The 27,851-nt window shown below is 32.9% G+C and overlaps 2 protein-coding genes across 3 annotated transcripts; both read right to left on the bottom strand.

The window, feature by feature from the left end:
* Positions 1–1,272: 1,272 nt before the first annotated feature.
* LOC107448845 (putative monocarboxylate transporter 5) lies at positions 1,273–25,948 on the bottom strand. Of its 2 annotated transcripts, XM_021144625.4 has the most exons (5): positions 25,809–25,948; positions 11,787–12,011; positions 9,002–9,145; positions 5,327–6,502; positions 1,273–4,187 (listed from the first exon to the last, which is right to left on the bottom strand). In XM_021144625.4, exons 2-5 carry the CDS (start codon positions 11,980–11,982, stop codon positions 4,054–4,056), a joined length of 1,650 nt encoding a protein of 549 aa, XP_021000284.3. In that variant the 5' UTR covers positions 11,983–12,011; positions 25,809–25,948; the 3' UTR covers positions 1,273–4,053. The 2 variants fall into 2 exon arrangements, with proteins under 2 accessions (XP_021000284.3, XP_071042493.2); XM_071186392.2 differs by lacking the exon at positions 9,002–9,145 and having other exon boundaries at positions 3,923–4,187.
* On the bottom strand, positions 13,416–17,855 carry LOC147803336 (uncharacterized). Its single transcript, XM_087150503.1, has 2 exons — positions 14,278–17,855; positions 13,416–14,172 (listed from the first exon to the last, which is right to left on the bottom strand). The coding sequence occupies exons 1-2, from the start codon at positions 17,853–17,855 to the stop codon at positions 13,416–13,418; spliced, it is 4,335 nt and encodes a 1,444-aa protein (XP_087006629.1).
* Positions 25,949–27,851: the final 1,903 nt, after the last annotated feature.

The following is a 27,851-nucleotide window of genomic DNA, read 5'->3' as shown; positions in this document are numbered from 1 at the left end:
TAAATTAATTAAGAATCAGCACAAATGGCACTATTTCAAGTAACTTGGATAATTTTTTATTGTTGTTTTCCGAATTATATGGATACAGAAATATATACTATTCTATAACGAAGAAGAATATGCTATAACTATTACAATTCTGTATGTTCTGAATTCATATTTATTCACTGGAATGACGAAAGCAATGTTGACTTCACTTTAATTCGTAATGAATTGAAGACAGAAGAAATGCATTTTACCTTAATACACACATCTGTAACAGTATCCGAAATCGGAAGTCATCAGTTGCAAGTTTGTTGATAATAGAAGTTATAAATTATTGAAGAATTTTTCTTCAAATGTTTGGCGTGTTCTGTTCTTGAAAGATTTACTAATATTCTGGAGATTTTTTTCAAGTTCCTCGGTCTTTTCCTTAGGGAAATTTTGTTTCTTATTTGCTGCTAAAAAATGGCGTCTGATTCAGTCAATGATTTCGATGGAACTAAATGAAAACGTGATAAATTAATGTCCGATATTTACAGGCTCCCGCTAGACGGCGTACTCGAGCGTTGCGATCGCGAATAAAGAACACGTGTGGTCCACGTCATCAGATTTATACTTTTATAGTTATCTGCTACCAGGCGTTTTTTTTTCAATCTCTACTATTAGTTCATACTCTCCCTATATATATTTATATATCTTGTTCAAATTTTCAATCTTTAATAAAATACTTTTTATTCATCCATTTAAGTCCAAATACATTTTTTTAAAACTTGTAGTGGATGACACATGATGTTAATACAGTTTTTTCAAATATTAATTCATTCATTAAATTTAATTAACTAATTTTAGTTTTATATAAGAGAAAAAATTTAATAAAAACTAACTAAAATAAAAATTGTTGACTTAAGTAGGTATTGACTTAATTTTTTTTTTATATTGTTTTTATTTCAAGTTATTCATATATTACTATTATTAAATCAAAGGTTAAACGCTTCAAAACATTTGAAAAAGGCATGGGTTCAGGTATTAAAGTTGCGTAAAAAAAGCTCTAGGTAATAATAAAACAAAAATAAAATTTTTTAAAAACTGTAGAAGAGTAGACTTCAAAGACGAAAAATAATTTCCTTTTTTCTCAGATTTTCAATGGGATTAGAATTATTGCTCAAGTCATGCGTCCGACATTTCTAATCTAATGTCAAGAATTATCAAAATTTACCCTAGGATTTATGAAATCAGAAATTTTTTAAAAGTGTGTATTTTTAATGTTGAACTATGAATGAAACATATACATTTGAAAAATTGGTTTTATTCAGTGAAACTCATCAACATGTCCAAAGTGATGAATAATATTTTACATTCATATCACATACAATCATCAATGGATTATGAAATAGTAACTAATAGCACTCACAATATAGTGCGATGCGTGAGATATGGCTTATTTGAGATGGGAAACATTTCATGCAAAGTGCCAGTAAAAAAAAATTTTTTTTTTTTACACTTGTTACAATTTTTGTACTTGTAGTTGTATTGACGTTATCAAGATTTTTAGTAACTAGTAAAAAAAAATCTTTTTATACCCAAGTCAAAATTCTTGATGGTCCCATCAAAAAATTTTGATGGTTTATGTTGGTATAAGGGTGATTCATGATGGTCCCATCAAAAAATTTTGATGGTTTATGTTGGTATAAGGGTGATTCATGATGGTCCCATCAAAAAATTTTGATGGTTTATGTTGGTATAAGGGTGATTCATGATGGTCCCATCAAAAAATTTTGATGGTTTATGTTGGTATAAGGGTGATTCATGATGGTCCCATCAAAAAATTTTGATGGTTTATGTTGGTATAAGGGTGATTCATGATGGTCCCCATCTTCCATTATGTGTTTACGGTTTATGATATGCCAAAAAACTTCCATCATTCCATGATGGAAAATGCTATTTTAATACTATTACGGTTAACCATCAAGAGAAGTTTGACTCTCATGGATCAACAATCTTTGATGATCCGTTATGGTTCCAACTATGCCTTTCCATGATGGTTTAATTGGAATTCTTGTTGGTTCTAAGGAATATACCATTAGAACAATTTTTTTTTATAATTTGGACCATCATAAATCAGTCCGAATTCCTACATTGGGATGGTGGTTGTTCATGATCGTTCCGACATTTGATTTCTAAGATACTATGATGGAAATTCGTGATGGGTCAATATGAAAAACCATCAAAACAAGTTGCTATTCTTATGTTAGACCATCATAAATTAGTTTGAATTCCTACATTGATTGGATGGTTACTTATGTTGATTATACCATCAAAAATTGTAATGGTTCATGATGGAAATATTGATGGTTGCCATCAAGATTATGTTGGTTAATCAATGAAAAACCATCAAAAATTTTGACTTGGGTATTTTAATTTACCTTGTTAAAATTTTTTTTGCTGGCATTAAAAAGATCTTTACATTTGAAATTGTACCATGTCATGCAATTACACCATGTATGTAGTACAATGTCAAGGTCTTTTATTGCCAGGAATATTCACTTGCACTTTTCACTTGTAATTGAATTAAAAATGCCAATTTTTTGTTGCCAGCAAAAAATTCTTATACTTACAGTTGCACTGAATTTGTCAAGATGTTTTTACCAGCATCTACTCACATATATTTCGAACTGCTACGAAACTAACTTATTAATACTTTCAAAAACATATGTTATAAAATAGCAATTCGATTGCGCTATGAAAGATTACCCTAGGCAATATCTAAACATTTTTGAGTTAGAAAAATAAATACAATGATGACGAAAATTCATATTGTTTGGTGCACTTGGTTCTCGTTCGCAAGCATTCTACATGTATATTTGTAGCAACTGCTTAATAATGCAAATTTCTTCTGTTTCATTTCAACTAATGAAAAAAGTTCTAGATGAAAAAAATTCTCTTTTACATTAAAATAAAAAAATCAGCGCTTAGGATCCGTTACTTCTTTATAGTTTAGCACAAATGAAAAACGACATTACATCTTTTCCGATACAATTCTGCAAATGAAAAGCACTGCCAAAAGATTTAGTTTCTTGTTACGATTCATGTAATAATAAAATTGCTGTTACAAATGTAGATATACTGTTAGGAAATATTTGTTCAAGTTGTAGCCAATGAAAGCCAATAGATGTTTAGATTATTAAAAATTTTCAAAGTTATGAAGTTACTATTATAAAAGTTATAAAGTTTCAATCAAAGAAAAAATATCAACAGTTAGGATTCATTTCTTCGTTATAGTATAGCGCAAATAAAACGACTGTAGATCTTTCATGAAATGAAAAAAGCACTAATAGAAGAATTATTTCCTTATTGTGATTCAGCCAACAAAATAAAATTCTGTTTTAAATGTAACGTAGGAAATATGTGTGTTAAAGAGTGAATCAAAGCTTTGTACTTTGAAGCAGGTTTCATGGATGATTTGCTAAGTAAAGCTTAGCACAGATGGTGCTAGGGGTAACAATTCGTCGTAAGACTTCCGGGTTACTACTTCCGATTAATTTTTAAGCCTAAACTTGAAAAAGCGCGCCATTATATTATTATACTTGCAGTGATATCAATATAACGCGTTTTTTCAATCTAACTTTCATCGAAACGAACAACAAATGAATTCTGAAGACTTCGCGAGCATGTCATGATGCAACCCCAAAAATATCAAACGGTTATATTTTACACAGATATAACCAAATAAGGGATAACACTAAAACCCTGGCAAATTTTGCTCTTTATTTATTATTTGATATTAATTTTCTTAAATTTGTTTTTGACTCATAACAAGTCAGAATTTATAAATTACAGGAAACTCTTATGAATGATAAAATTACGAGTAAATTTAATTGCAAATTACAATAATAAAACTTCCTAGAATATTAAGCCTGTTAATACATCACCTGCTATGCATAACATAAGCGGAAGAATACATTGGTAGTTTTCTAAATTTATTTCGGTTTTAGGAAGCTTGTTATTATTTACATTCAGTCAACCATTCGTAATCATTATTGGATTATGAAGTTAAAAGAAAGAATTTTTTTTTTATGCAATGTTGTGTTGATTTCTTCGATTCACAAGTTTCAAGACACAAATCTGAACTATTCCTCCTAAGATAGCTGCAGACGCAAGAGTTAGATATACCCCAGTATAGGATCCATGCTTGTCACGGAAGAAACCTGAAATTTTATAGAATTTATTTAATTTCTGGTAAATAAAAAATTTTATAATTTAGTTTTTGGTAAATAATTAATTTAATAATTTAATTTTAGGTAAATAATTAATTTAGTAATTTAATTTTTGGTAAATAATTAATTTAGTAATTTAATTTTTGGGAAATAATAAATTTAATTTTTGGTAAATAATTAATCTAATAGTTTAATTTTTGGTAAATAATAATCTAATAATTTAGTTTTTGGTCAATAATTAATTTAATAATTTAATTTTCGGTAAATAATTAATTTAATAGTTTAATTTTTGGTGAATAATTAAATTAATAGTTTAATTTTTGGTAAGAAATTAACTTAATGATTTAATTTTTGGGAAATAATTAATCTAATAGTTTAATTTTTGGTAAATAATAATCTAATAATTTAATTTTTGGTCAATAATTAATTTAATAATTTAATTTTTGGTGAATAATTAAATTAATAGTTAAATTTTTGGTAAAAAATTAAATTAATGATTTAATTTTTGGGAAATAATTAATTTAATTTTTGGTATCAATATAATGAAATAATATTTTTAAAGGCTTAAGTGAATTAAAATAAATGGTCAGAATTGATGGATAAACTTAACCAATATAAAATAATTATTCAAAATATAAAATCATTAAAATAAAATCACTTGATTAATACAAATCAAAAGATTTTAATTACTTGATAAACTTACAACAGGAAAGGATGACTTGAAAAAATTTCTTAACTGATTTTAAAGAAATAAATGGATTATAATATCAATTTTTCAATAGCTTACGTTTATAATTATAAATCACTTGATTAATCTTATTCAGCAGATTTGAAAAGCTTGATTAACTTATATCAATAAAATGGAATCATTTACAAAAATGGCTCGAATGAAAATCCAAATCATTGGATTATAATCAACTTTATCGATTTATCCGGTATACAACGTCAACAAATTTAGAATAACTTGATTAATACAAATAAACTGATTTCAATCGCTTATGAAACTTATACCTACAGAATAAAACTATTTGAAATAAATAACTCAATCAATTTAAAGGTCCAAATCAGTGGATTATAATCAACTGAAACGAACATACTGTTTATAGTCAGCAATGTGTATATAAACTTACCGACTAGAGGAGAAATCAATAAATCGAGTGGTGCAGCTAGCAAAAACATGGATGCGATGGCCGATGACTGAAGCGTCTTTTCCATAGAGTCTTTGGCAACAGCTGGATAAATTAACGTCAAGCCAGTCTGAGACCATTGGAATAGGACAATCACCAAAGCTAATAAAGCGATGTTGTTAGCCCAAATGATGACAACCATTGCCAAACTTTCACCTAAAAAGCACAGGGCTGCAAATCCGTTGCTTGACACATAACCTAAATCAGCCACCCAGCCAAGCAAGAGGCACCCAAAACATTCCACAATCATGTTGTACATCACAATATACTTAGAATACATAGGATCTAAGCCTATGTCTATTGCATAGTCTACTAGCAGAGTAAACCAAGCTGGTAGAGTGAAATAATGCAAGCCACCCGCTAATAAAATTAGCCAATAAATTGGATCCTTAAATAAGCGTATCATTACTTGGTTTGAGTTTAACTTATTGGCGATTTTACTTGGCAGAGCTTCTATTTGAGTAGAGAACTTTCTTAGTTTCGACCCCAGAGAATCACATCTCTGACATACAACAATCGGAGCATTCTCATTGTCATTAGGAATATTTGATGATAATGTTGCGGAATTTAGCGGAATTTCCGTCCATTGATTTGGTTCGTTGAAAATACAAGCATCATTATCGTATTGCATGTATGCTTCGCTCACTGGCATTTCTTTCTTAATGAAGTTTGACGAATAAATGCTCTTAATAGACTTAGAATCATCATTTGTGTGACCAGTCCGGGCAGAACTCAAACTTGGCGACTTCTTTCGAAAGTAATCTACAAATTCAACGCTCATCTTTCGATTTCCGGTATTTAAAATGGCGCTGCTTTTGTCCCCACAAACGCATTGCATTTCCGAATTCGTAAGATTGATCATTGATTGTTGACTTGTGTCAGGTCGGTTGAGCAGTATGAAAATGGCAGCAGGAAGAGCATGTAGAATCACTGCAGAAATCAAAAGAAAAGCACCTGATAGTCCGCAATAGTTTGTAATGTAGTCTATAAAGGGGGCGAAACAAATGGTGCCGAAAATGGCACCATTCGTCGTTATTCCAATCGCAAGTGAAAGTTTATTTTTAAAATGTTCAATTAGAATTGCATTTAGTAGAAGGCTTTCAAGGGCAAATCCGATACCTGCAACAAAAAAGGAGATTATTTGGAATTACTGGAAGCATCAGTTACTAAATAAAATTTTTCCTCATCTTTAATGTTTTTTAAAGGTAGGTTCAACAGTAATTGCTCTGTTGCTTCAAACGTTGGCAACATTCTTTTTTGTTGCTAAATTAAAACAATTGGTTTAATTATTTCAGAAAAATTATGAATTAAACGGCGAAAATAATTTATTGCACCCAATTACCTGATTAGTATCTTTGAAAACAGGAAAATTAACTATCTTTTTAACTTTCTCAGGCACAGAAGCTAAACCATTACAATGTAAATTAAAACCCAAATATGTAGTCTCAGATTTGCATTTCAGAATCTTAGCTCAATCTAAAGTTAAGTTAAAAAATTTTAACCTGTCAAAAACTGCAACATCTTTTCAATAGGGTATGCAGCAACTACTATGTCATCCAAAAAATATTGCAAATTAGATCTCTTAATATCATCTAAACATTTAGAAATAAGATTTTGAAAGAATGAAGTACTATTGTGAGATCCAAAGGGTATACGTGTGCGCTGAAAGTTTCATAACTCACAACAAAATGCTAGTTTAGCTTTAAACGGTTCTTTTAATTTTAATTGTAAAAAAGCACTTTTTAAATCCAAAACTAAATTAGAAGATTTATCAGAAATGTTATGTAAAATGTAGTTAACTTTAGGAAGACAGATTTCAAAAGTTTCAGTAGCCGAGTTCCACAGTCTATAAACAATAACAATTCTAAATTTTTTGTAGGTTAGGATCACAGACAAACAGGTTTCTTTCTTGCAAATATTATAGGACAATAATAACTATATCATGACGACTCAATTATCCCAGAATCTAATGAGCTCTGAATTTCGTTTTTAGCAAAAGCCTTTAGTAATGTTTGGAATAAGGTCAGTTCAATTTGAATAAGAAACTGATGCAAAAGATTAAATTCAAGCACTACTGCATTAGTGGAATCCAAAAGTCTAATAAGATTTTAAAAATACTTCAGAATTGTTCATTAAAATTTCAAGAACCACTTCTGCATTTTTTTTATTTAAATGTTTTAAATCAAAATCACTGATTTTGAGTTCTAGTTTTCTAAGTTTATGAGTTTCATTTAAGTACAAATCATTAATTTTCAATATCAATCTGCCAGTTTCTTCTTTGTTTACAAGTACTACTATGTTCTTGTTCTAACTGTGTTCTTGTTCTTACTGTGTTAGAACATTTTCTTGTTCTTACTCTGCTCTTGTTTCTAGTATGTTCCCAGTTTAGTTTCTTTGCTTAATCATTAGTATTATTTTCAGTTTAAGTTGCAAAACAATTGTCATTTAGTTCATATACAGATTTATGAATATTATATTTTAATTTGCTTTTGTTTGGGCAGAACAAAACTTGTTTGTAATTAATAATACTCAGAGAGACATCCAAATTACTTATTTTTTGTGTATTAGGTTCTATAATAATTTTCTATGCTTACAATTTCTTTAGATTTGTATATTATTCATTGTACTGTTCATAGCACATGGGTATCCATGAAAAACTCAAAAGAACCACATCCCATTATTTTACTTTACAACCATCGTTGAACCGCTGACCAAATTTTGGGTTTAGGACTACTAATGTTCATTTTCGTAGCCTTGTAATTTTGAACCCAATCCAGAAGATAGGGGAACTCCTGGATCAAATATTTTGGGAGAACTTCGAAATTTAAACGCAATAATAATTTGTAAAATGAAATCTCGCTGCTCAAACTATATTCTAATACTAACGTATAATAGGTGCACGGCCTGAACAAAGAACAAACAGTAAAAACCATGCCACCTTTTTTTAACAATCCATCTATAAATAACTAAAACAAACTTTCACTTCAAACTCACAAGAATTATTTCATTAATATCTTATGAAATTATCTCATAATATATTATATGATAATATCTTATATTATCTCATATGATCGTTAAGACACGGTTCCCAGTAGATCAACGAAGTCAAGCATCACTGGCTGCGGTCAGTGTGCGGGTGGGTGACCACTTGGATCAGTCTGCTTAGGGACCGAGTGTGTGCGGTATGGGTCCTCGTTAAACTGTTCTACCGAAAAGTGCTCGACTTCGCGTGCAGGTCGTCGGGCTACCGAAGCGGGGGTGCCATCCCCTCTGCAGAGGATCAAAATTGTGATCGCATGTTTTCGGATCATTTTCAGGGTCGCCAATAGCCCATTGTGCAGCTCTAATGCGACGTAAATGTACTACAACAATCTCATATGATAATATCCTACGAATTATATACTAAGTTCAGAAATTATGTAATTTCTTTCTTTTATTAAAAACAAAATTAACTATTTGAAACTATTGCCTCGCAAAATAAGCTGTAGTAAGCAGCTGTATACTTTCTAACTAGAAGTAGAGCAGGTCAAGAGCTCGAGATTGTTGTTGTTTACATTTATATTGAAAATACCATCCATTACGCATTACTACAACAAAATATTAACTTTTATAACATACCAAAAATGACTCCCCAGGCTATCGTAACTTCAAGAATATTTTCAGCAAAGAAACAGGATCCAACAGCGATCGAAGAAATGACGCATCCTAACAGCGTCGCTGATCGAATTCCTATAATCTGTCCAATATATGCAATTAAAGGACCTTAAATAAAAAAAAAAGAGGAATGATAAATAAAAATGATGAGCAATGCTTGTTACAAGAAACTACGGGAAAGCACAGTGAATATTAACTAGTAAAAATTCTTGATGGTTCCATCAAAACATTTTGATGGTTTATGTTGTTTTCAGTGTGATTCATGATGGACCAATATCATTTGATAATCGCCATCATTCGACATTTTCCATAATGCGTTCACGGTTTTTGATATGCCATCAAACTTTCATCATTCCATGATGGAAAATGCTACTTAAATACTATGATGGTTAACCATCAAGAGAAGTTTGACTTCTCATGAACCTACAATCTATGATGATCTATGATGGTTCCAACTATACATTTTCATGATGGTTTAATGGAAGTTCTTGCTGGTTCTCAAGAATGTGCCATCAATTTTTTTTAATGTTAGCCCATCAAAAATAAGTCCGAATTCCTACATTGGGATGATGGTGGTTCATGATCGTTTCAACATTTGATTTCTAAGAAACTTAGATGGAAATTACTGATGATGCAACATGAAGAAACCATCAAAACAAGTTGATATTCTTATGATGGACCATCATAAATCAGTCCAAATTCCTACATTGGGGTAATGGTTACTTATGTTTGCTGTCATCAAAAAATGTAATGGTTCATGATGGAATTATTGATGGTTATCATCAAGATTATGTTGGTCCAATCAATGGAAAACCATCAAAAATTTTGACTTGGGTTTCCAACTTTCAATTTGAAAGTATCGGCTTGACTACGCCTTTTTTTTAAGCAAGCATTTCGTGGTTTCCATTTACGTCTTAATTCTTTATTTTGCTTATGAAATATTAAAAGTAATTCAGTAAGAAATATAAACTGTAACAGAACCTATAAAAAATCAACAAATAATTCATTCTATTCATAATATTTTGCAATTACGGTGTCATTTTCTCTGTATTGGTTGAAAGTATCTACTTAAAATCCAAGAATCAAATTTTAAATTTTCTAAAGATTTCACAGGCAATTTTATTTAACTAAAAAAAAAATGTTGAAAAAAAGCAATACATTATATGCAGCCCATACCATTAGCTCTGACCAGCTGAAATCATAAGTCAACTGACCAAACTAGTTTTCTTGTCATCTAGGTTAATAAGGTCAGAAACCCAGGAGAAGGCGCTGAACACGATGTCGTGGTTTTAGTCAAGGCACTCGAGTCGGTCTCTTGCTGCCATAACCCATTACAGTCGAATTTCGCCTTACTGTCCAAACGGACACGTCCATCGCACGTCCCTCATTGATGTTTGCGGTTATTTCACGCAATGTTTCTTGTTCGTTAACACTGACCATTTTAAGCTCACGTCGGTGGTCTCGGTTATTAAGTGCAGGCAGGTGGTTGGTCACTACATTGCCCAAGGTTGAGCAATTATGCCTAGTATTCTCGACACACTCTTAACTCTGTAGATCTAGGAAGGTTGAATTCCCTCACAATTTCCGAAAATAGAATGTCCCATGAGTCTAGATCCAATCACCATTTCCACGTTCTAAGTCTGTTAATTTTCGTCTTGCGGTTATACGTACGTCAAAAACATTCTCAAAAATCCAGTCAGTGCACTATCCCCTCTATATATACATTTTGTATGCTATTTACAGCTATCTGCATATTTGCATATTTCTATTCCACTACTTTTGTCACCTCAATGTACAGGGTGATCCCGGTTTATTGGGAGAAACTTTAAGGGGAGGTCGGAGGCATCCCAAAGGATTCAGATTTGCAAAGCAACCCATGGTCGGAAATGTCTTTGTTCGCAGATAGGTGTCGTAGTTGTTCACAAGATGGATGGGGGGGGGATGTAAACCGGTTCTCTGGTTACCACGCACTCTTGGTTTAAGTAGCATAGATTTCTTTCTTTCGGGTGTGCTGAAAAGTGCTGCGTAAGCAACACCTGCTGATTTCGCAATGGATCAGGTTGCAAAAAAAGTGTGTGCTCCTGTATTATATCCAAGAAAATACAGGTATATGCGAGTGAGTCCGCCAATGTATGGTCCGACGGTGTAACGCATGCATCGTTAGCAATTATGGAAACTTTGAACATCTTTTGTGGCACTTTCACATATCTTTGACCAAGAAATATATCAGATCATCTCAGTATCTTTGTTTTATGTACGTGCCATACTACATTCTCGCGACGTTTTTGACCAGGTGTCGCTATGCAATTCTGAATCCTTGTGATATTCCTTACCCCCTAAAGTTTGTTCCATTAATCCTGGGACACTTTGTATAACACCCTCAGTGTTATAAGTAACCGCAATAAAGAATAAGATTTTGCTACCAACTATCTTTTGTTACTGTCTTTGTTGTAATAAGGAGTGAAATAGAGCGACCCAGGCCCATACGCAAAGTCCTAATGTCTCATCGAAGCTACAGCAACCCCGAGAGCCCCGGAAACTCGGAGCAAGGCCCCGAGTCACGCAAGCCAAATATCTAAACGAACGACGTCTAATGGCAAAAGAGGAAAGAAGGTCGGAGTCCAGTGCCCACAGAGAGGCGGCGTCAATTGTCCGCCACACTGTGGTCCATCCAGGCAGTTCTCTGACTGGAAAGCTTTGCGAACCATCAATCACTTTATTAATGTAATAAGGAATAAGATCATATTACCGGTTCCATTTCTAATGCTGTATATTAGAGTGTACGGAAATGATGCTGCCTCCCTGGTTGTGTCATATCTGATCATAGTGGAAACCATCAGTATACCGGAGACCTCTGTCAGGCCGAAAGACATGAACTTGATGACGCAACATGCTGCCAGCACCTCCCAGCTCTGCCTGCTATCAAAGCCGAACCTCCTCTTCATCCTTCACAACTATGTTGCCATGGTTACTACTGTAGTAAAAAATGGGAAATTAAAAATGGGCACCCTTGATAGCATCTGAAATCAAGCAGTGCCACCACACATGTTCATAAAAAAATGAGTGAAGACGGCAAAGTAGATTTAATTATTGTAGATTTTAGGATTGAATCATTGTAGTTTTTAACAATTCAATCCCATGTGTATTTTTTATACAACATAACAGTGATTGTAATGTTGTATAAAAAAATTAAATAAACATAGCCAATTTACTTTTATAATGAATTAAAGTTATAATTTAATTTGAAGCTGACAAATATTTAATTTTTTGATCACACTTTAATTTTAAAAAAAACGCCTTTTTTATTTTTAGAATTAAATATTACTTCTTAAATTGTAAACATTCCATGATCGGTAAAATATTTCATTTTATTCAACAATAGACGAAAAGTGTCATAATTCCATTAATATTTTATTTTTAATACGACGCTTCTACCAGTGGATTAAGAAACCTTTTCCTGTGGGCTGTGACAGCAGTAAGTGGAAATGTAAGTGGTTTCACTTTGTCTTGTAGAGAATAAGAACAATAGTTGACTTGAGGGATCTGTGACAGGAGAGGTGGAGAAACTTCAACATTTACGATCACATCGCCATCTGGGGAGAAGACCGGTTCCATGTTTTAACCCTCCCCTTTCCTCTCCTCCTTTTCTTAGTTGCATATGAATGTACAACGATATTTTCTCCTTTCTTAATATTTTTCGTATCTAACTGTCAAAAATATTATTTTAGACTTTCACGACACTTTCTTTTAGAACTAAGTTCAATGCAAGTGAAAATCTCTTCTTTCCCACTCGTGGCCGGATATCTTACGGTGTGTATATATATAATTAAACACATCATCCAAATTAAACGAAGATCTTCAGCTGCTTAATTAATTTATTGAAAGTTATGCAGCACATTATTTACACAACTATTCTAAACACATATATAACAAGAGTATTTATCCCAAAGAAAAGTAACATGTCAGTCCTCGACAAAAGTCCCGCTTCTTCTAAAACGACCAACCTTTACCCCTCCTCTCTCACTTCTCCTTCTTCCCCCTTTCTCTCTTCATAGTAAGTATCGTTTTCAGTTCGCTTTCAATCTTCACACGTCCCTTCAAAGGAAGCACATTCGTCGCCTTAGCGACAATGCTGCTTCACAACCTGCCAAAGATATAAAAAAAACAAAGCAAAATGGGAAAAGCAAACACAAATCACGCAGGCAGAGGAGCTCTTAAATATGTAGCTCCCAAAATGGATGTTTTAATTCAATTACAAATGATACAATGAACTACTAATATATTAATAACTATGTAAAATATGAACTAATATATAAAGCTTATAACAATGATATAAATCTATGCACGTAAATTATGAACCTACTACATAAACCAACATTTACTTTGTCATTGCTATCCTAGACAACGCATCGGCATTTCCATGGCAAGAACCACGACGATATGTGAGAGTCATATTGTACCTCTGCAGTGCCAAAGCCCATCTTGAAAGCTTAGCACCATGAGGCACGCTGCTTGTAAGAAAACTCAGAGGGTTATGATCCGATATGACTTGTACTTGTGCGCCAAAAATCCACGTGTCATACTTCTTTAATGCCTCCAAAACACAAAATGCCTCTCTTTCTATTGTGGACCACCTGGCTTGACAAGGGGTTAATTTTTTGCTGAAAAAGGCGATCGGCATTTCTTTGCCATCATCTGCGGTCTGAGCTAAGCAAGCTCCTATAGCTGTCGCTGAGGCGTCAGTGTATAATTGGAATGGTTTATCTAAATTAGGTGTATGTAAAGAGGGCATTTTTACCAGTTCACGCTTGAGCTGTTGGAAGGATTGCTCTGATATATCATCCCATGGAATATTCGTTGGAACGCTTTTCTTTGTTAAATTTGTTAAAGGCAGCACTTTTTCGGAGAAATTGGGTATATAATCTCTATAATATGATGCTAGTCCTAACAGACTTCGGACCTCATTTTTGGTAGATGGTCTGGCTATACTATGAATCGCTTCCACTTTCTCAGGATCTGGAGTATGTTTTCCGGAACCTATAATGTGTCCTAGAAACTTCACGTGGCATCTGCCAAAGTCGCATTTCTTCAGGTTTATCGTTAATCCAGCTCCTCTTAATGTAAGCAAAACTTGACTGATATGAAAGATATGATCAGTTCAGGATTCAGAAAATATGGCTACATCGTCGATGTATGAGCGACAGTAATTTTTATGTCGTGCCAATACTTTGTCCATTGACCTCTGGAACGTGCTTCCAGCATTTTTCAAACCAAAGGGCATTACTTTCCATTGGAAATGTCCCGAATGGGTGACAAAAGCTGTGAAAGTCTTATCTTCATTTCTCATCGGAATCTGCCAATAACCTTTTGTAAGGTCAAGTACTGTTATGAAATTGGCTTTTCCGATTTCAAACAAGAGTTCTTTAGCTATTTTCATGGGATACGCATCGGGGATAGTGAAGCTATTCAAAAGTCTGTAGTCGACACATAGCCTGACGCTTCCGTCTTTTTTTGCTACACACACTACGGGATGAGCCCATTCGCTCTCGCTTGGTTCAATAAGATTCCAGTCCAAGAGTTCCTTTACTTGTCGATCAACCTCATCTTGCAATCGGATAGGAACTCTATAAGGTCTAAATTTCTTGGCGGAACAGTCTGCTGTGACTCGAATAGTGTGACCGTCCACTCTAGCATGTCCAGGTTTGGTATTAAATACATCCATAAATCTTTTTAAAACTTTTGACAAATCTCTCCTTTGTTCAACCGTCAAATCTTCTAGTCCCTTATCTAGTTTATCAATATCCCCAATTGATACATTAAATTTATCAGCAGGAGCGTAATGCAAGTCTCCAAAGTCATCGTCTTGTTCGAATACAAGACCAACATAATTTACTCGGGTAACGTACGGTCGCAGTTTGTTGATATGTATCTCGCGAATACTTCCATCTTCCATTTCTACTTTGGCTGAATGGGGTCTAGTCATTTGAATTAGTGTGGCGGGTCCACTCCAAGTACTAAGAAGTTTATGTGAGGATGATGGTATCAACACGAGGACTTTATCCCCAACCTTGAATGATTTCTCTTTTGAGCGAAGATTGTATTGAGAAACATAAGTATCTTGGGATACTTTCGAGTTTTCAGATGCTAGTTCATGGGCGTCTTTGAGTTTATTTATTAGATCTTGTAAATAAGTCTCTACAGGTTTCGATGCATTAGATGGAATTGTTTCTCTACCTATCCACAAATCTTTCAACAGAGCCAATGGTCCAGGGGGTAACCTTCCATAAACTAATTGAAAAGGGGAAATACCGGTAGTGCTGTGGGGAACTTCACGGTAGGCAAATAATAAATATGGCAAATGTAAGTCCCATTCTCTACCATGTTGTTGTATATTTTTGTTCAGCATATTCTTGAGGGTTTTGTTCCATCTTTCAACGGCGCCCATGCTTTCCGGATGACCAGGAGTTGAAAATCGCGGCGAAACCCCGATGACATCTAAAAACCCTTTTGTTAACTTCGATGTAAAGTTGGTCCCTTGATCGGAACATATCACTCTCGGGAACCCGGTTTGTAAAAAAATTTTCATTAGGACATTACACGTAGTTTTCGCGCTTATCTCCTTCACTGGGATAGCTTCAGCCCACCTTGTGCACAAATCAATTGCACAAATGACGTATTTGTGTCCTCTACGTGATGGTGGTTCTAGTGGACCAATACAGTCCACACTCCAAATTTCGAATGGTGTTTCCGGTCTTACGATCGGCTGAATTGGGATTCTATCTCGATAGGTGATCGGTCTTCGTAACTGACATGTCTCACAGCTCTCACAAAACGCTTTGACATCATGTGTTATGGTAGGCCAATAAAATGAATACTTGATACGTTGTTTCGTTTTACGTTCACCTAGGTGACCAGCAAGTGGTATTTCGTGGGCCATTTTCAACACTTCCTGTCTTTTGCTCAATGGAAGAACAACCTGGTCTACCTTTTCACCGAACATTGTTTCGGAATGCACCAATATTCCATCTTGTATTTTATAAGACTTTTCATTGTCTTTCGCCCAAATCCACACATTCCTCAATTCTGCATCTTCCTTTTGTAGCCTTATGAGTTCAGCTCGATTTTCGTTTTCCCATTCCGTCCCGTTTTTGGTGACACCATTTATCATAGAAATATTACGCATTGGGTTTTCCAAGGACTGCACCTCAGGCTCGTTTGGTCTCTCGGAACTTTGTTTTGAAATAACCTCGGCAATTGCCATTTTATGAATCTGCACATTATTTTTTAGTGCCTCGTAAGCTTTAATGCTGAGCAACAAATCGTTGACAAGCTTTTTCGATACTGCACATGAGATAGTAACATTCCCATGCAACTCATCATCTAATTTCATTGAAAAATTCCTTAGAGGTGTCATTTCACTTTCCCCAAAAGCAGATGAAATTTCAATCACTCCTTCTCCGTCGGAATGTATATCTCTAACAAGTCCTTCTCGCACCACTGAAATCTGAGCACCTGAATCTATAATCCCCGTAAGGGTCTGATCACCACACTTAATGCTTACCATTTGAAGCTTATCTACATCGAAACAGTCCTTTGCTTGTTTTGACACCGGTGCTGTAATTCTAGCTGTCAGAACTGAAGAATTGACTTCATTTTCAGTTGTGGATGATAAAACCAAATTGCTTTGAGCATTTGGACCATAATGTCTTTTATTATCATTCTTTGGGCATGTTTTGGAGTAATGTCCTTCTACTCCACACGAATAACAAGTCGGCTTGAATGATCGCCTTGGACCTTCGTACCTTGAAGTTTTTGGAAATTGTTGTTTCTGATGATTACTGGAATTTTGAGGAAATCTATTCCTAAATGGTCGCTCTATAGGTGGAGTATGAGGACAGCTCCTGTCAGGCAATTTCTCTTTTGTAGCTCGTTTTTGCGTATTTCGAATACTTTCGTATTCATCGAGCTTATCTGCTAGCTTGGCTGGTGATGTCAACTTTGACCATTCATCAAGGAAATGTTCGCGCACTTCATGCGGCACTCTTCTTTTGAGTTGATCCGTGATCATCAAATTCTTTAGAGCATCAAAGTCGGACACGCTAAGTCCATCGATCCATTCTTGAAAATAATTGGTTAATTCAAATGTGAAATCCCTCCAAGATTTATCAGGACTACGCTGATGTAGAACAAACTTTTTCCGGAAACTTTCTACGTTCATCTTCAACCGCTTTAATAAAACTGATTTGATGTGATTATAGTCTTCGAAACTTTCCTCGGATTCCCTGGCAATCATTTGCACTATTTCGGACGGCAATAAAGTCAATAAAACAGACACCCAATCTTTCATCTCCACTTTTGTGCGTTTCGCTTGTCTTTCAAATAGCGATAGGTACAAGACTATGTCATCCTGATTTAATTTAAATTTTGGCATCAACCGAACTAATTCATGACTGAATTGGCTACTATTTTCAACTGAGTTTGATACTGTAGCTCCTTTTGACTGAGCCTCAAGTTCAAGTTTTCTTAACTCGAATTCCATTCGTTTTTCTTCTGCTTCTACTTCTCTTTTTCTTTCTTCGGCATCTAATTCTCTTTTCTTTTCTTCGGCTTCTAATTCTCTTTTCTTTTCTTTTTCCCCTTCCATTCTAGTATTGATAATCGTTTCTAATAAATTTTTCACAAAGCTTTCTTCATATGCTTTACTTGCCACTATGACAGATTTTAAATCTACTATTTTCATATCGTGGTCTATGCTTTCTCCCAACTCTTCTGCCAAACATCTTAAATCTTCCTTTCTGCCCTTGCCAAGGAATGCCATGATGCTTCCTTATTTATTTTAAACTTAACCTCAAAATTTATTAAAATGTTTTTTTTTTTTTTTTTTTAAACTCAAAATTAGAATCTGAAATTTTAGGCAGTAAAATTGTCAAATTACTACAATTTAAAATGAAAATAACTTTCAGAGTATTGCCTTATGGGAAGAAAAATAAATTCAACTATTAAACGAAACTTAAATGTTAATTACTCTTCCAACCTCAACAATGTTTCTAAAAAAATACTTTAGCACTGCTGTTTCATATTACGTAAAATATAGTAATTAAATGTATTTGTACCTTCTAATTATACATACATACAAAAAAAATGCACTCATAACAAAATCAATACAAATATGATATACAGGTTCAACCATTAGTGCAGTGATAAACTGTGATACGAATTATCACACTCATATAAATTTCTTTAACCATCAAGAACATATTCTATGTTCTACATATTAAAAGTGAAAACAATATAATATGGAAATCAAGGATTGAAAACCAACTCTTATCTTATATTATAATTTCTGTTACACTATGAATATAAGTTGAGGAGAAAAAAAAAACACAAACAATATATATATATGCATATATTTTTTTTTATACAATTTGTTTACCACATCAATACCACAAAAAAATATATATTTTAATTAAAACGATAATATTTTCGACAATCCGCAAGAAATACAAAGAAATCGTTTTAAACCTATCCCTTTTTATTCATTTAATTTATTAAATGTATACACATTAAATCCTCATTTTTTCTTTTTTCTTTTTCTTAACAAGCACAAGATGTCTGCAGAAAGAATAACATACACTTCTCAATCATAAAAAAAAATCTGACGCCAGCATAAATAAAACAAAGCAGAAAGAAAAAAATCGTCTTCTGAACTATTCTTTCCGACCTTGAAGCCGGAAGCGAAACTGATGAACATTCACTTTGAATATTTATGAAGCTGACGATTACTATTTAATTTGTTATTCGATTTTCGGCACAATAGTATTTATACTTAAGTAAAATTTTCTATTCCAAGCTGAACTCCATTTTTTTTAAATAAAAAAAAATATAACCATCAATAAGCATTCGGATAAAAAGATATAGAATATGAGAAAATTCTCTACTATCATAACGCTTCTTATTGAGTGAGAAACTCTAAATTAATTTCTACTTGAACACACTCTAAAATAATTTCTACTTGAACGCTTTTGTTCTGACAATAATATAACATGAATAACTTTCTTTCGTTATGTGATATGCACTGCCGTGCTTCCAATAATAATCAAAACAGAATTTTAAAAAAACCACAATAGATTCAATTTAATCAAATAAAAATTTCAATTATCTGGGACGAAAATTAATACAACAAAATTCTTTTTAGAATATGCTATCTAAGTACTCTGGCGAGTAAAAGAATTCACTTTAGAACACTGGCGTGTTCGTTCTCTGACGAGTTAACTAATGTTCCAGGTTGGAACACAAACATTTAATTTTCATTTTGTATAATTTCGCCCAAATAATTACAATTACTACTTAAATTTGTGGGAGCATACATTTACATAAAAAATGAGCTCTTACCTGTCGGGTGCGCCAGTGAAAATCTCTTCTTTCCCACTCGTTGCCGGATATCTTACGGTGTGTATATATATAATTAAACACATCATCCAAATTAAACGAAGATCTTCAGCTGCTTAATTAATTTATTGAAAGTTATGCAGCACATTATTTACACAACTATTCTAAACACATATATAACAAGAGTATTTATCCCAAAGAAAAGTAACATGTCAGTCCTCGACAAAAGTCCCGCTTCTTCTAAAACGACCAACCTTTACCCCTCCTCTCTCACTTCTCCTTCTTCCCCCTTTCTCTCTTCATAGTAAGTATCGTTTTCAGTTCGCTTTCAATCTTCACAATGCAGTTTTCAGTTTCATATAGTTTCCTAACTTAGAAGTTTTTAATCTATTTGAAACTATAGACAGAAACTAACGTACTTCCTTCCTCTATGACTCTCCACACGCTAATAGTGAAAGCATGTAAAGTGTTGCCATGGTTAGAGAGTTCTGCTCTACGCCACCTGTTGCCCATTTCGATAGTCAATTATAACTAGACAAATGAGGTGTTGTTTCCATTAAATTGTGTAAAATAAATTCCGAATCGATACGATTGAGAGTTTAGAAGTTATTAAAGTTTTATGCATCACATTTTTGTAGTATTTACACGTGTGGTATTGCAGCTTAGACAAGTGAAATATTATATACTAGGAGACTTCGCCCCCTGCTCGCTGGTGCTCGCCAACCCCCGGAACTGCCTTCGCAGTTCATTTCGGATTGCTTTGCAATCCAATGCTCGCTTTGCTCGCTCATTGGATACGTTCTTAACGTCTAGCTTTTGTATACTTATTTGAATACTGAAGTTCCGAAAACTTTTCACTGTAGAAAATTCTAAACCTGTACATTTCAATATTAATTTGAAATTGCAAACAGTTCACATATTTTTCTTAATCACACCATTCTAAATTTCAGTTGTTGAGAAAAGTAACTGTTGTAAGTTTTGCTTTAAAGTCTTTCCCACCAGAGGGCTAAAGCCATGTGTTGTAAAACAATATGAAATAGCAGTCTGCCACTGAACGCCGGATGTAAAGCATCGGCTTTGATGAAGATAATTTTGTATTTTTAATTCTCTGAAGGGCGCCACCCTAATAATATGGAATTTGTAAAATAAATGCATATATTTTTGATTGTTGATGAAGCCCATCATTTTGTGTTTTCATCAGTGTTTAGAAGCAGAACAACTATAAGTTTTTTATTTTATCACAAAAATATAAAAAAACAAAGAAAAGAGTAAGAAAATGAGTATAGTCATAGAAAAAGTTAAAATTATAATATAGTATCTGTCAGTTAAAATAAAATTTTTTGTTTAAGTCATTGCTAACAATTCAAATTTCTCCGAGGTAATTCTAAAGTATAAATTAAGATCGTATTGTTAAGTTGAAACACAATATTTTTAGTTTTGATGTCAACAATACAATTCGTCCTGCAGTGGACTGATCGTTACGACACGGTTCCCAGCAGATCACCGAAGTCAAGCATCACTGACTGCGGTCAGTGGGCGGGTGGGTGACCCACTTGGATCAGTCTGCGTAGGGACCGAGGGTGTGCGGTATTGGTCCTCGTTAAACTGTGCTACCGTAAAGTGCTCGACTTCACGTGCAGGTCGTTGGGCTACCGAAGCAGGGGTGCCATCCCCTCTGCAGAGGATCAAAATTGTGATGGCATGTCTTCGGATCATCCTCAGGGATGTTTCCCAGACCGTCGCCAATAGCCCATTGTGCAGCTCTAGTGCGACGTAAGTGAACTACATACATACATACTTGAAATTGCAAACAGTTCACATATTTTTCTTAATCACACTATTCTAAATTTCAGTTGTTGAGAAAAGTAACTGTTGTAAGTTTTGTTTTAAAGTCTTTCCCACCAGAGGGCTAAACCCATGTGTTGTAAAACAATATGAAATAGTAGTCTGCCACTGAACGCCGGATGTAAAGCATCGGCTTTGATGAAGATAATTTTGTATTTTTAATTCTCTGAAGGGCACCACCTTAATAATATGGAATTTGTAAAATAAATGTTATTTTTTTAGATTGTTGATGAAGCCCATCATTTTGTGTTTTCATCAGTGTTCAGAAGCAGAACAACTATAAGTTTTTTTATTTTATCATAAAAAAATAAAATTTATAAAAAACAAAGAAAAGAGTAAGAAAATGAGTATAGTCATAGAAAAAGTTAAAATTATAATATATATTTGTCAGTTAAAATAAAACTTTTTGTTTAAGTTATTGTTAACAATTCAAATTTCTCCGAGGCAATTCCAAACATTAATTTTGTTCAAAATGTCAGTAAAATTAAGGTAGTATTGTTAAGTTGAAACACAATATTTTTAGTTTTGATGTCAGCAATACAATTCAATTTTTCACAAAAACGATTGTTTCCATTATTAAATTCAGTGTCAACAATTCAAATTTTTCTAAGGCAACTCTTAACCTCTAAATATTATTTTTTTTATGTACACATTTCTAAATACCAGTATTCAACCACAAAACAACTTAAAGTCCTCAAATTTAGCATGATGTTGTAAAATGTAATGAAAGAGGGTCATAGCAATAATTAAAGCCGAAGTAAAGTTAGTACTGTAAAATTAAAACAATATTTTTAATCAATGAGCCAAGTTCTTCAAGAAGCAGTTGTAGAAGTAGACTGTTTATTTAAAACTTTTTATCGAATTTCTTTAAGAACACACTTGTTTATTTGGGCATTTGGCAATACAACACTTTTAGAATTGAAGGATTTGTTACGTCAAGTGCTCAGGTATCATAATTTTGATCTAGTTGCGCTTCTATGTCATTTTGATTTATGTTGCTAAATTAACTTTCAAAAAATTCTATGGCTGGCAACAGCAGTTTTATTTTTTAAGTTGTTTATTTTTATTTCTTTTAGAATTCATTATTTTTTTTAGCGAAATGTTTTTTAACCTAACAGAATTCTTTGCCGACAGTTTTCTCTATGAATGAAGAAAATAAAGTAAATATTTAACTGTTGTGAAAAGAATCTTATTTAGTTGTTCAAAGTACTTCAGCCAAAATTTGGGAGCACGTAAGAGAATTATATATATTAGATCAGAAACACATCATTAAAAGGCAGAATGCTTTGGTGTTTTCAAAACAAAGCAAACGTTGCCACCGGCGGAAAAGAAATACAGCCAAAATTTGGGAGCCACGTAAGAGAATCTATATATATATTTCTCTTACACGGCGATAAAAAAAAGCCTCATTACAACTCCCCGAATGGCAACGCTTGAAAATCGGCCAATCATTGCGGCTAAGAATGTCACATGGTGAGGTGGCTCAACATATAGCGCTTTTAAAAACGGAAACTGAAATAACCAGAGTGTAAAATATTATGTGCTTATGTGCATCGTATTTTGTGTTAAATAATTTATTTATTATATATCAGTTTATAGATGGTAACGAGAAGAGTTTTGTGGTTGCTATGGTGACTATTTAGAATGTAATTTTTTTTTTTTTTTTTTTTTTTTTTTTTTTTTTTTTTTTTTTGAGTGAGTGTGATATTTCTTTTTTGGAACTGCGATGCTGTAATTTTATTGTTTAGTTAATAAATCTTCCTTTTGTATTAAACGTGATAGTAGTTTCCTTAATTATTTGATTCGAAGTCCTTTGAGTTTTATTTGAGGTCAGTTTATTTTGTATTTTTTGACAAGAGAGAGCATTCTCACCAAATGTGATTTCTTCCGAAATTCAATGTTTTGTTTATGCAGGTTTTTCCATTGCAATTCACTCATTTAAATTTTTAATAGACTTAATTATAGCCAAAATTTTAACCTTTTTAAAGGGATATCAGTTTTAGAATTTTTATCTTAAGATTTTATACTATAGCACATTTCTAATAGGTTTAACGAATTACATGTCATTTATTTGAATTCAAATTTATTTTAATGACTTAGTATTTACTAAAAAGATTTATTTTTTTTTTTTAAAAAAAAAGTTGTTATATGGATTTAAATGATTGTTTTGAATTCTTAGAATTTTGTGAATTTGCAATGCATCTAAGTTAGTAGCGAGCGAAGCGAGCTTGGTTTGCGAAGCAAACCATATAAGATTGCGTAGCAATTTTCCGGGGTTGGCGAGCGTTAGCGAGCAGGGGGCGCAGCCCACTAGTTATATATAATAGATATTGTTTTCGTTTCCTTTTTTTTGCGCAAAAGGCATTAAAATCAAAATTTATTAACATTTGGTCCATAAAACTAATTACAATAAATTTTGATCTATTATAATTTGCAATTAGGTCCAAAATTTCGAATAAATTAGGTGCATAAAACTAATTTTCAGAGTTTTTTTTGCGTGAAAGGGTATAAGTGAAACCATAATTATTTTCATACGTAAAACACTCCCTTCTTTTAAACTATTGGATCTGTTGACTTAATTTTGATTTTACTGGATATTTAGCCAATTAAATGTACGTAAGAAATAATACTCCATTTAGTTAAGATGCATAAATAAATATAAGCTGAAATTGTACTTTGTACCCATGGTATTTAAATAGCTTGTATAACTTGAAAGCCACTTCAATTGAACCAATAGTTTGAAATTCATTCGATTCAGAGGAAAACATAGTATAGTTCCTAACACGCCGCTTGTTTATTTAAAAATGTCAGACGCATAAATAGGTATAAGAGCAAAACTGTACTTTTTGTACATGAAATTTTTTTAAAACTAGTTCCATCAACATTGTACAAAAAATACAGAGGAAAAAATACAGTATTTCACATGACATGAAAGCAATCTCAGACGCGCAAAGATATACAAGTATAAAACTGTACTTCTCATACATTAAAAACTTGACATTTTGTAAACTATTAAATTAAGGTTTGATCTCATTTTAACGTAAAGAGAACATGGGAAACAATGCCTCACTTGTCTAGATAGCAATGTTTAAGATATAAATGTCTGTCCGCTTAGTCATGGGACCCAAATGTCCATCATGTCTTTTCTTATTCTACAAAGCATAAGACCACTCTTTACTCTAAACTACAAAGTTGACCATAGACCTGAGAATGATAACACTTATATATATAAAAAAACACTAGATTGCGTATAACTGATGGACGCCTAAGAATATTTCTAGCGAATGTAATGTGCTTATAATTGAAACCACTACAGTAGAACAATTCCCGATTCCGGTTTTTTTTTGGTGACAGAAGTCGAACTCAATGCGAATATTTATGGTTGGATGGTGGCTGTTTATGACAAGCACTGTTTAGGACGAACCACTACCACTACTAATTTAAAGTAAACATAGAGATATCCATCACCGATGCTGATTAAATAATTCGAAGTAAACGAAGAATTAAGTATCTGATATTTGCGCCGCCTTCAGTCTAACTAAAGAAATGATACAATCACCTTCAGTTACTAAAACGCCTAGGTGCAAGCTTCATTAGCATATGTCAAGACCGACATGACAAGAGTTTTGTAAATTAAGAACTTTGTTTTTTTAGAAAGAAATCTAGATTTAATAAATCTTTTCAGCCCATAGACAGCTGTATTTGCAGACGGAGTCCGTTTTTTACTTCAGGAGACATTCTGTTATCAATATTCTTCTAAGCTAATTAGAACTATTCTTAATTGATTTTGTTTTTTGGGTTATAGTTTATTTTTTTTATTTGAATTAGCATCTACTAGAGCTATGGTGGAACAGGGAATAGGGCGTTAGCCCGCTAATGAGGTCAGCCAGGTTCGAACTCCAGCGATGGCTGGTCGATACGATTTCCGCACCCGGCTCGCACCGACGACAGTGCTGACGTAAAAATATCCTCAGTGGTAGACGGATCATGGGTTAGAGTCTCTAGCCATCAGGCTAACCGTCTGAAGTTTTCCTCTCTTTATAATGGAAATGCGGGTTAATTCCACCAAAAAGTACTCCACGAGGGCACATTTTCCCCAATACTTGATCCAGGAGTTCCCTTTTCTTCTAGATTGGGTTCTAAATGACAAGGCTACGGAGTTGAACATTAGTAGTTGTAAACTCAAAATTGGGTCGGCTGTTCAACGACGGTTATAAAATAAAATAAATTAGTATCTATTAGCAAAATTAATTAAGCAGCATTGGCGTCAATAATAGAATTGAGATTTTAAACTTTTCACCAAAACGAATTAGAACCGTTGCTCCACTAATTTTGCTTTTCAGTGCATAGCTTTTTTTTTCAGTTAGTATATATAACCAAAATAATTTATTTCGCTTTTATTTCAATATTATTATTTAATATTAAATTTAGGATTCGAAATAGTGTACATAAAGAACATTCATAGAATAAATATGCAACCATCGATATAACAAAATTCATACATAAGTGTTAAAAAAAAAGAAAGAAATTAACTTACCATTGCTCTAATTGGCGTGTTCAGTGTACAAGGCAAATTACAATCAATTTGGATACATTCCATTTTAATTCTTATTCAAAATTCTTTCAGAGCTTCCTGAATTATATTCAGACAACACTGACAAAGTTTGGGAATAGTGTAAACATCTCCTTATGGTTCAGTGTGTCGTAAAAACATTTATATCTGCCACTTAAAACTTATTTGCTTGACTTGTTTCACTTCTACTCTTAACGCTCCACATAAAGGGCAATATTACATTAGTACTAATACTAGAGTTTACTAAAAATAAAATAAATAAATCATACAGCTGCTTCATCTGAAAATTTATAACTCATAAAAAATTTATAACTTCCAAAATTATTCTTATTCAAGATGAATTAACCTTTTCAGATTGTTGCTGTTATTAACAAATAATATGTAGATTAACTTTGCTTGTGCGAAAAACAATATTTCAAAATATTTTCTACAATTGGCTATCAAAACTATGCCATGCAAGTAACTATTTTATAAAATAGTTCAGAACTACCGGGTAATCGAAGATTTGGAGCTATCAAAACTATGCCATATGAGTAACTATTTTTAAAAATTAGTTCGGAACCGGGTAATCGAAAACTATGCCATGTAACTAACTATTTCTAAAGTTTAGTTCTGAACTACCGGGTAATCGATGATTTGAAATTATCAAAACTATGCTATGTAACTATTTTTAGAAATTAGTTCAGAACTACGGGGTAATCGATGATTTGAAACAATCAAAAGTATGCCATGTAACTATTTTTAAAAATTAGTTCTGAACTACCGGGTAATCGATGATTTGAAGCTTTAAGAGAAATAAAAAGAAATAGAAAAGCAGGATCTGCTTAGGAAACAAGATATTTATTCTCACCAAGTTTAAAAATGAGTTACAAAGTTCGCCGGCAGAAGGAGCGACTAATTGAGAAAGACTATAAAAGAAGTATAAAATAACATTTACAGCAACAATGTGGGGCAGTCTGTTCTCAAAAAATGTGGGGAAGTCAACCAACCAAGTTTTCCAGTTAAAATTGTCAGATATCTAGCTCAAAACAATGTTTTACATTTTTTCGAAGTCGCAACGCCATATATATATATATATATATATATATATATATATATATATATATATATATATATATATATATATATATATATATATATATATATATATTATCTTTTAAAAACAATTTAAAAACTAAATGATTTTAGTGTTTTACGTAATCATTGCTCAAACAAATCACAAATTAAGTAATCCTAAGTGCTTACGTTGAACGCTGAAAACAGTCAAAATAATCACAATATTAGATTGCATCGTTCCTCATGCACAATCTGCAGCGTGTCTTCAAAAATCCAAACTTATTTGCACCGTCAGACAAGACAAAGACTACATTACTTAATTAAAAACTTCCAATTTTTTCAAAAATAGGCACCCCGTTTTTTAAGACTAGCCAATGAAAAATAAAGGTGAGAAACAAAACTAGAAAAACCACAGTATGCAAGAGAGAAAAGAAAAAAGATGGAAAACGGAACAAGAAAAATCCCCAAATCAGGGTAAAATGCAATTCCAAATGCTATGGAGAAAGGGAGAGGAACTAATGCCGTTAACAAGGGAATCAGCATTCATACGAATAAAACAAGATTCCAGTGCATCAAGATGAGCTGATGTGGTAGGGTATTTCATATGGATGCCAATTCTTTTGTTAACGCCATTAGTTCCTCACCATCACTCCATAACACGTGGGAATTCATTTTACCCAGATTTTTGTTTTGTTCTGTTTTAAATTTTTTTTCTCACTGCTACTTTGGTTTTTTTAGTTTTGTTTCTCACTTTTTTTTTAAAATTTCAAATCAATTTTGTTTCTTCTCCTTTATGTCTGGCAAGTCTTGAAAATGGACACCGATATTTGAAGAGCTTGAAAAATGTCAAATGTTATTTTCCTATTTGTATATTTTTGAAGCGAACGAAGTTTTTAATCAGTTAATATCTTACCCGCTTAAGTTTCTTGGGATTATCCATTTAAAGATTGT

The sequence above is a fragment of the Parasteatoda tepidariorum genome, chromosome 9, assembly GCF_982258835.1.
Source record: "Parasteatoda tepidariorum strain Cologne lab strain chromosome 9, Ptep-v5.0, whole genome shotgun sequence".
In the NCBI taxonomy this organism is placed as follows: Eukaryota; Metazoa; Arthropoda; class Arachnida; order Araneae; family Theridiidae; genus Parasteatoda; species Parasteatoda tepidariorum.
Note: the sequence above shows the minus strand (reverse complement) of the source record. Positions and strands in the feature narration are given on the sequence as shown.

Bases quoted from the DNA above. Each gene is read 5' to 3' on its own strand.
- LOC107448845 (XM_021144625.4), bottom strand. From the start codon at position 11,982: ATGAAGAGGAGGTTCGGCTTTGATAGCAGGCAGAGCTGGGAGGTGCTG. The intron at 9,146-11,786 runs GTAATATGATCT...TTTTTATTTAAG, and splicing joins CAGCATTAGAAATGGAACCG to GTCCTTTAATTGCATATATT. The intron at 6,503-9,001 runs GTATGTTATAAA...TTTTTGTTGCAG, and splicing joins AGCCTGGGGAGTCATTTTTG to GTATCGGATTTGCCCTTGAA.
- LOC147803336 (XM_087150503.1), bottom strand. From the start codon at position 17,855: ATGGCATTCCTTGGCAAGGGCAGAAAGGAAGATTTAAGATGTTTGGCA. The intron at 14,173-14,277 runs GTCAATGGACAA...CTTTCATATCAG, and splicing joins GCTGGAAGCACGTTCCAGAG to TCAAGTTTTGCTTACATTAA.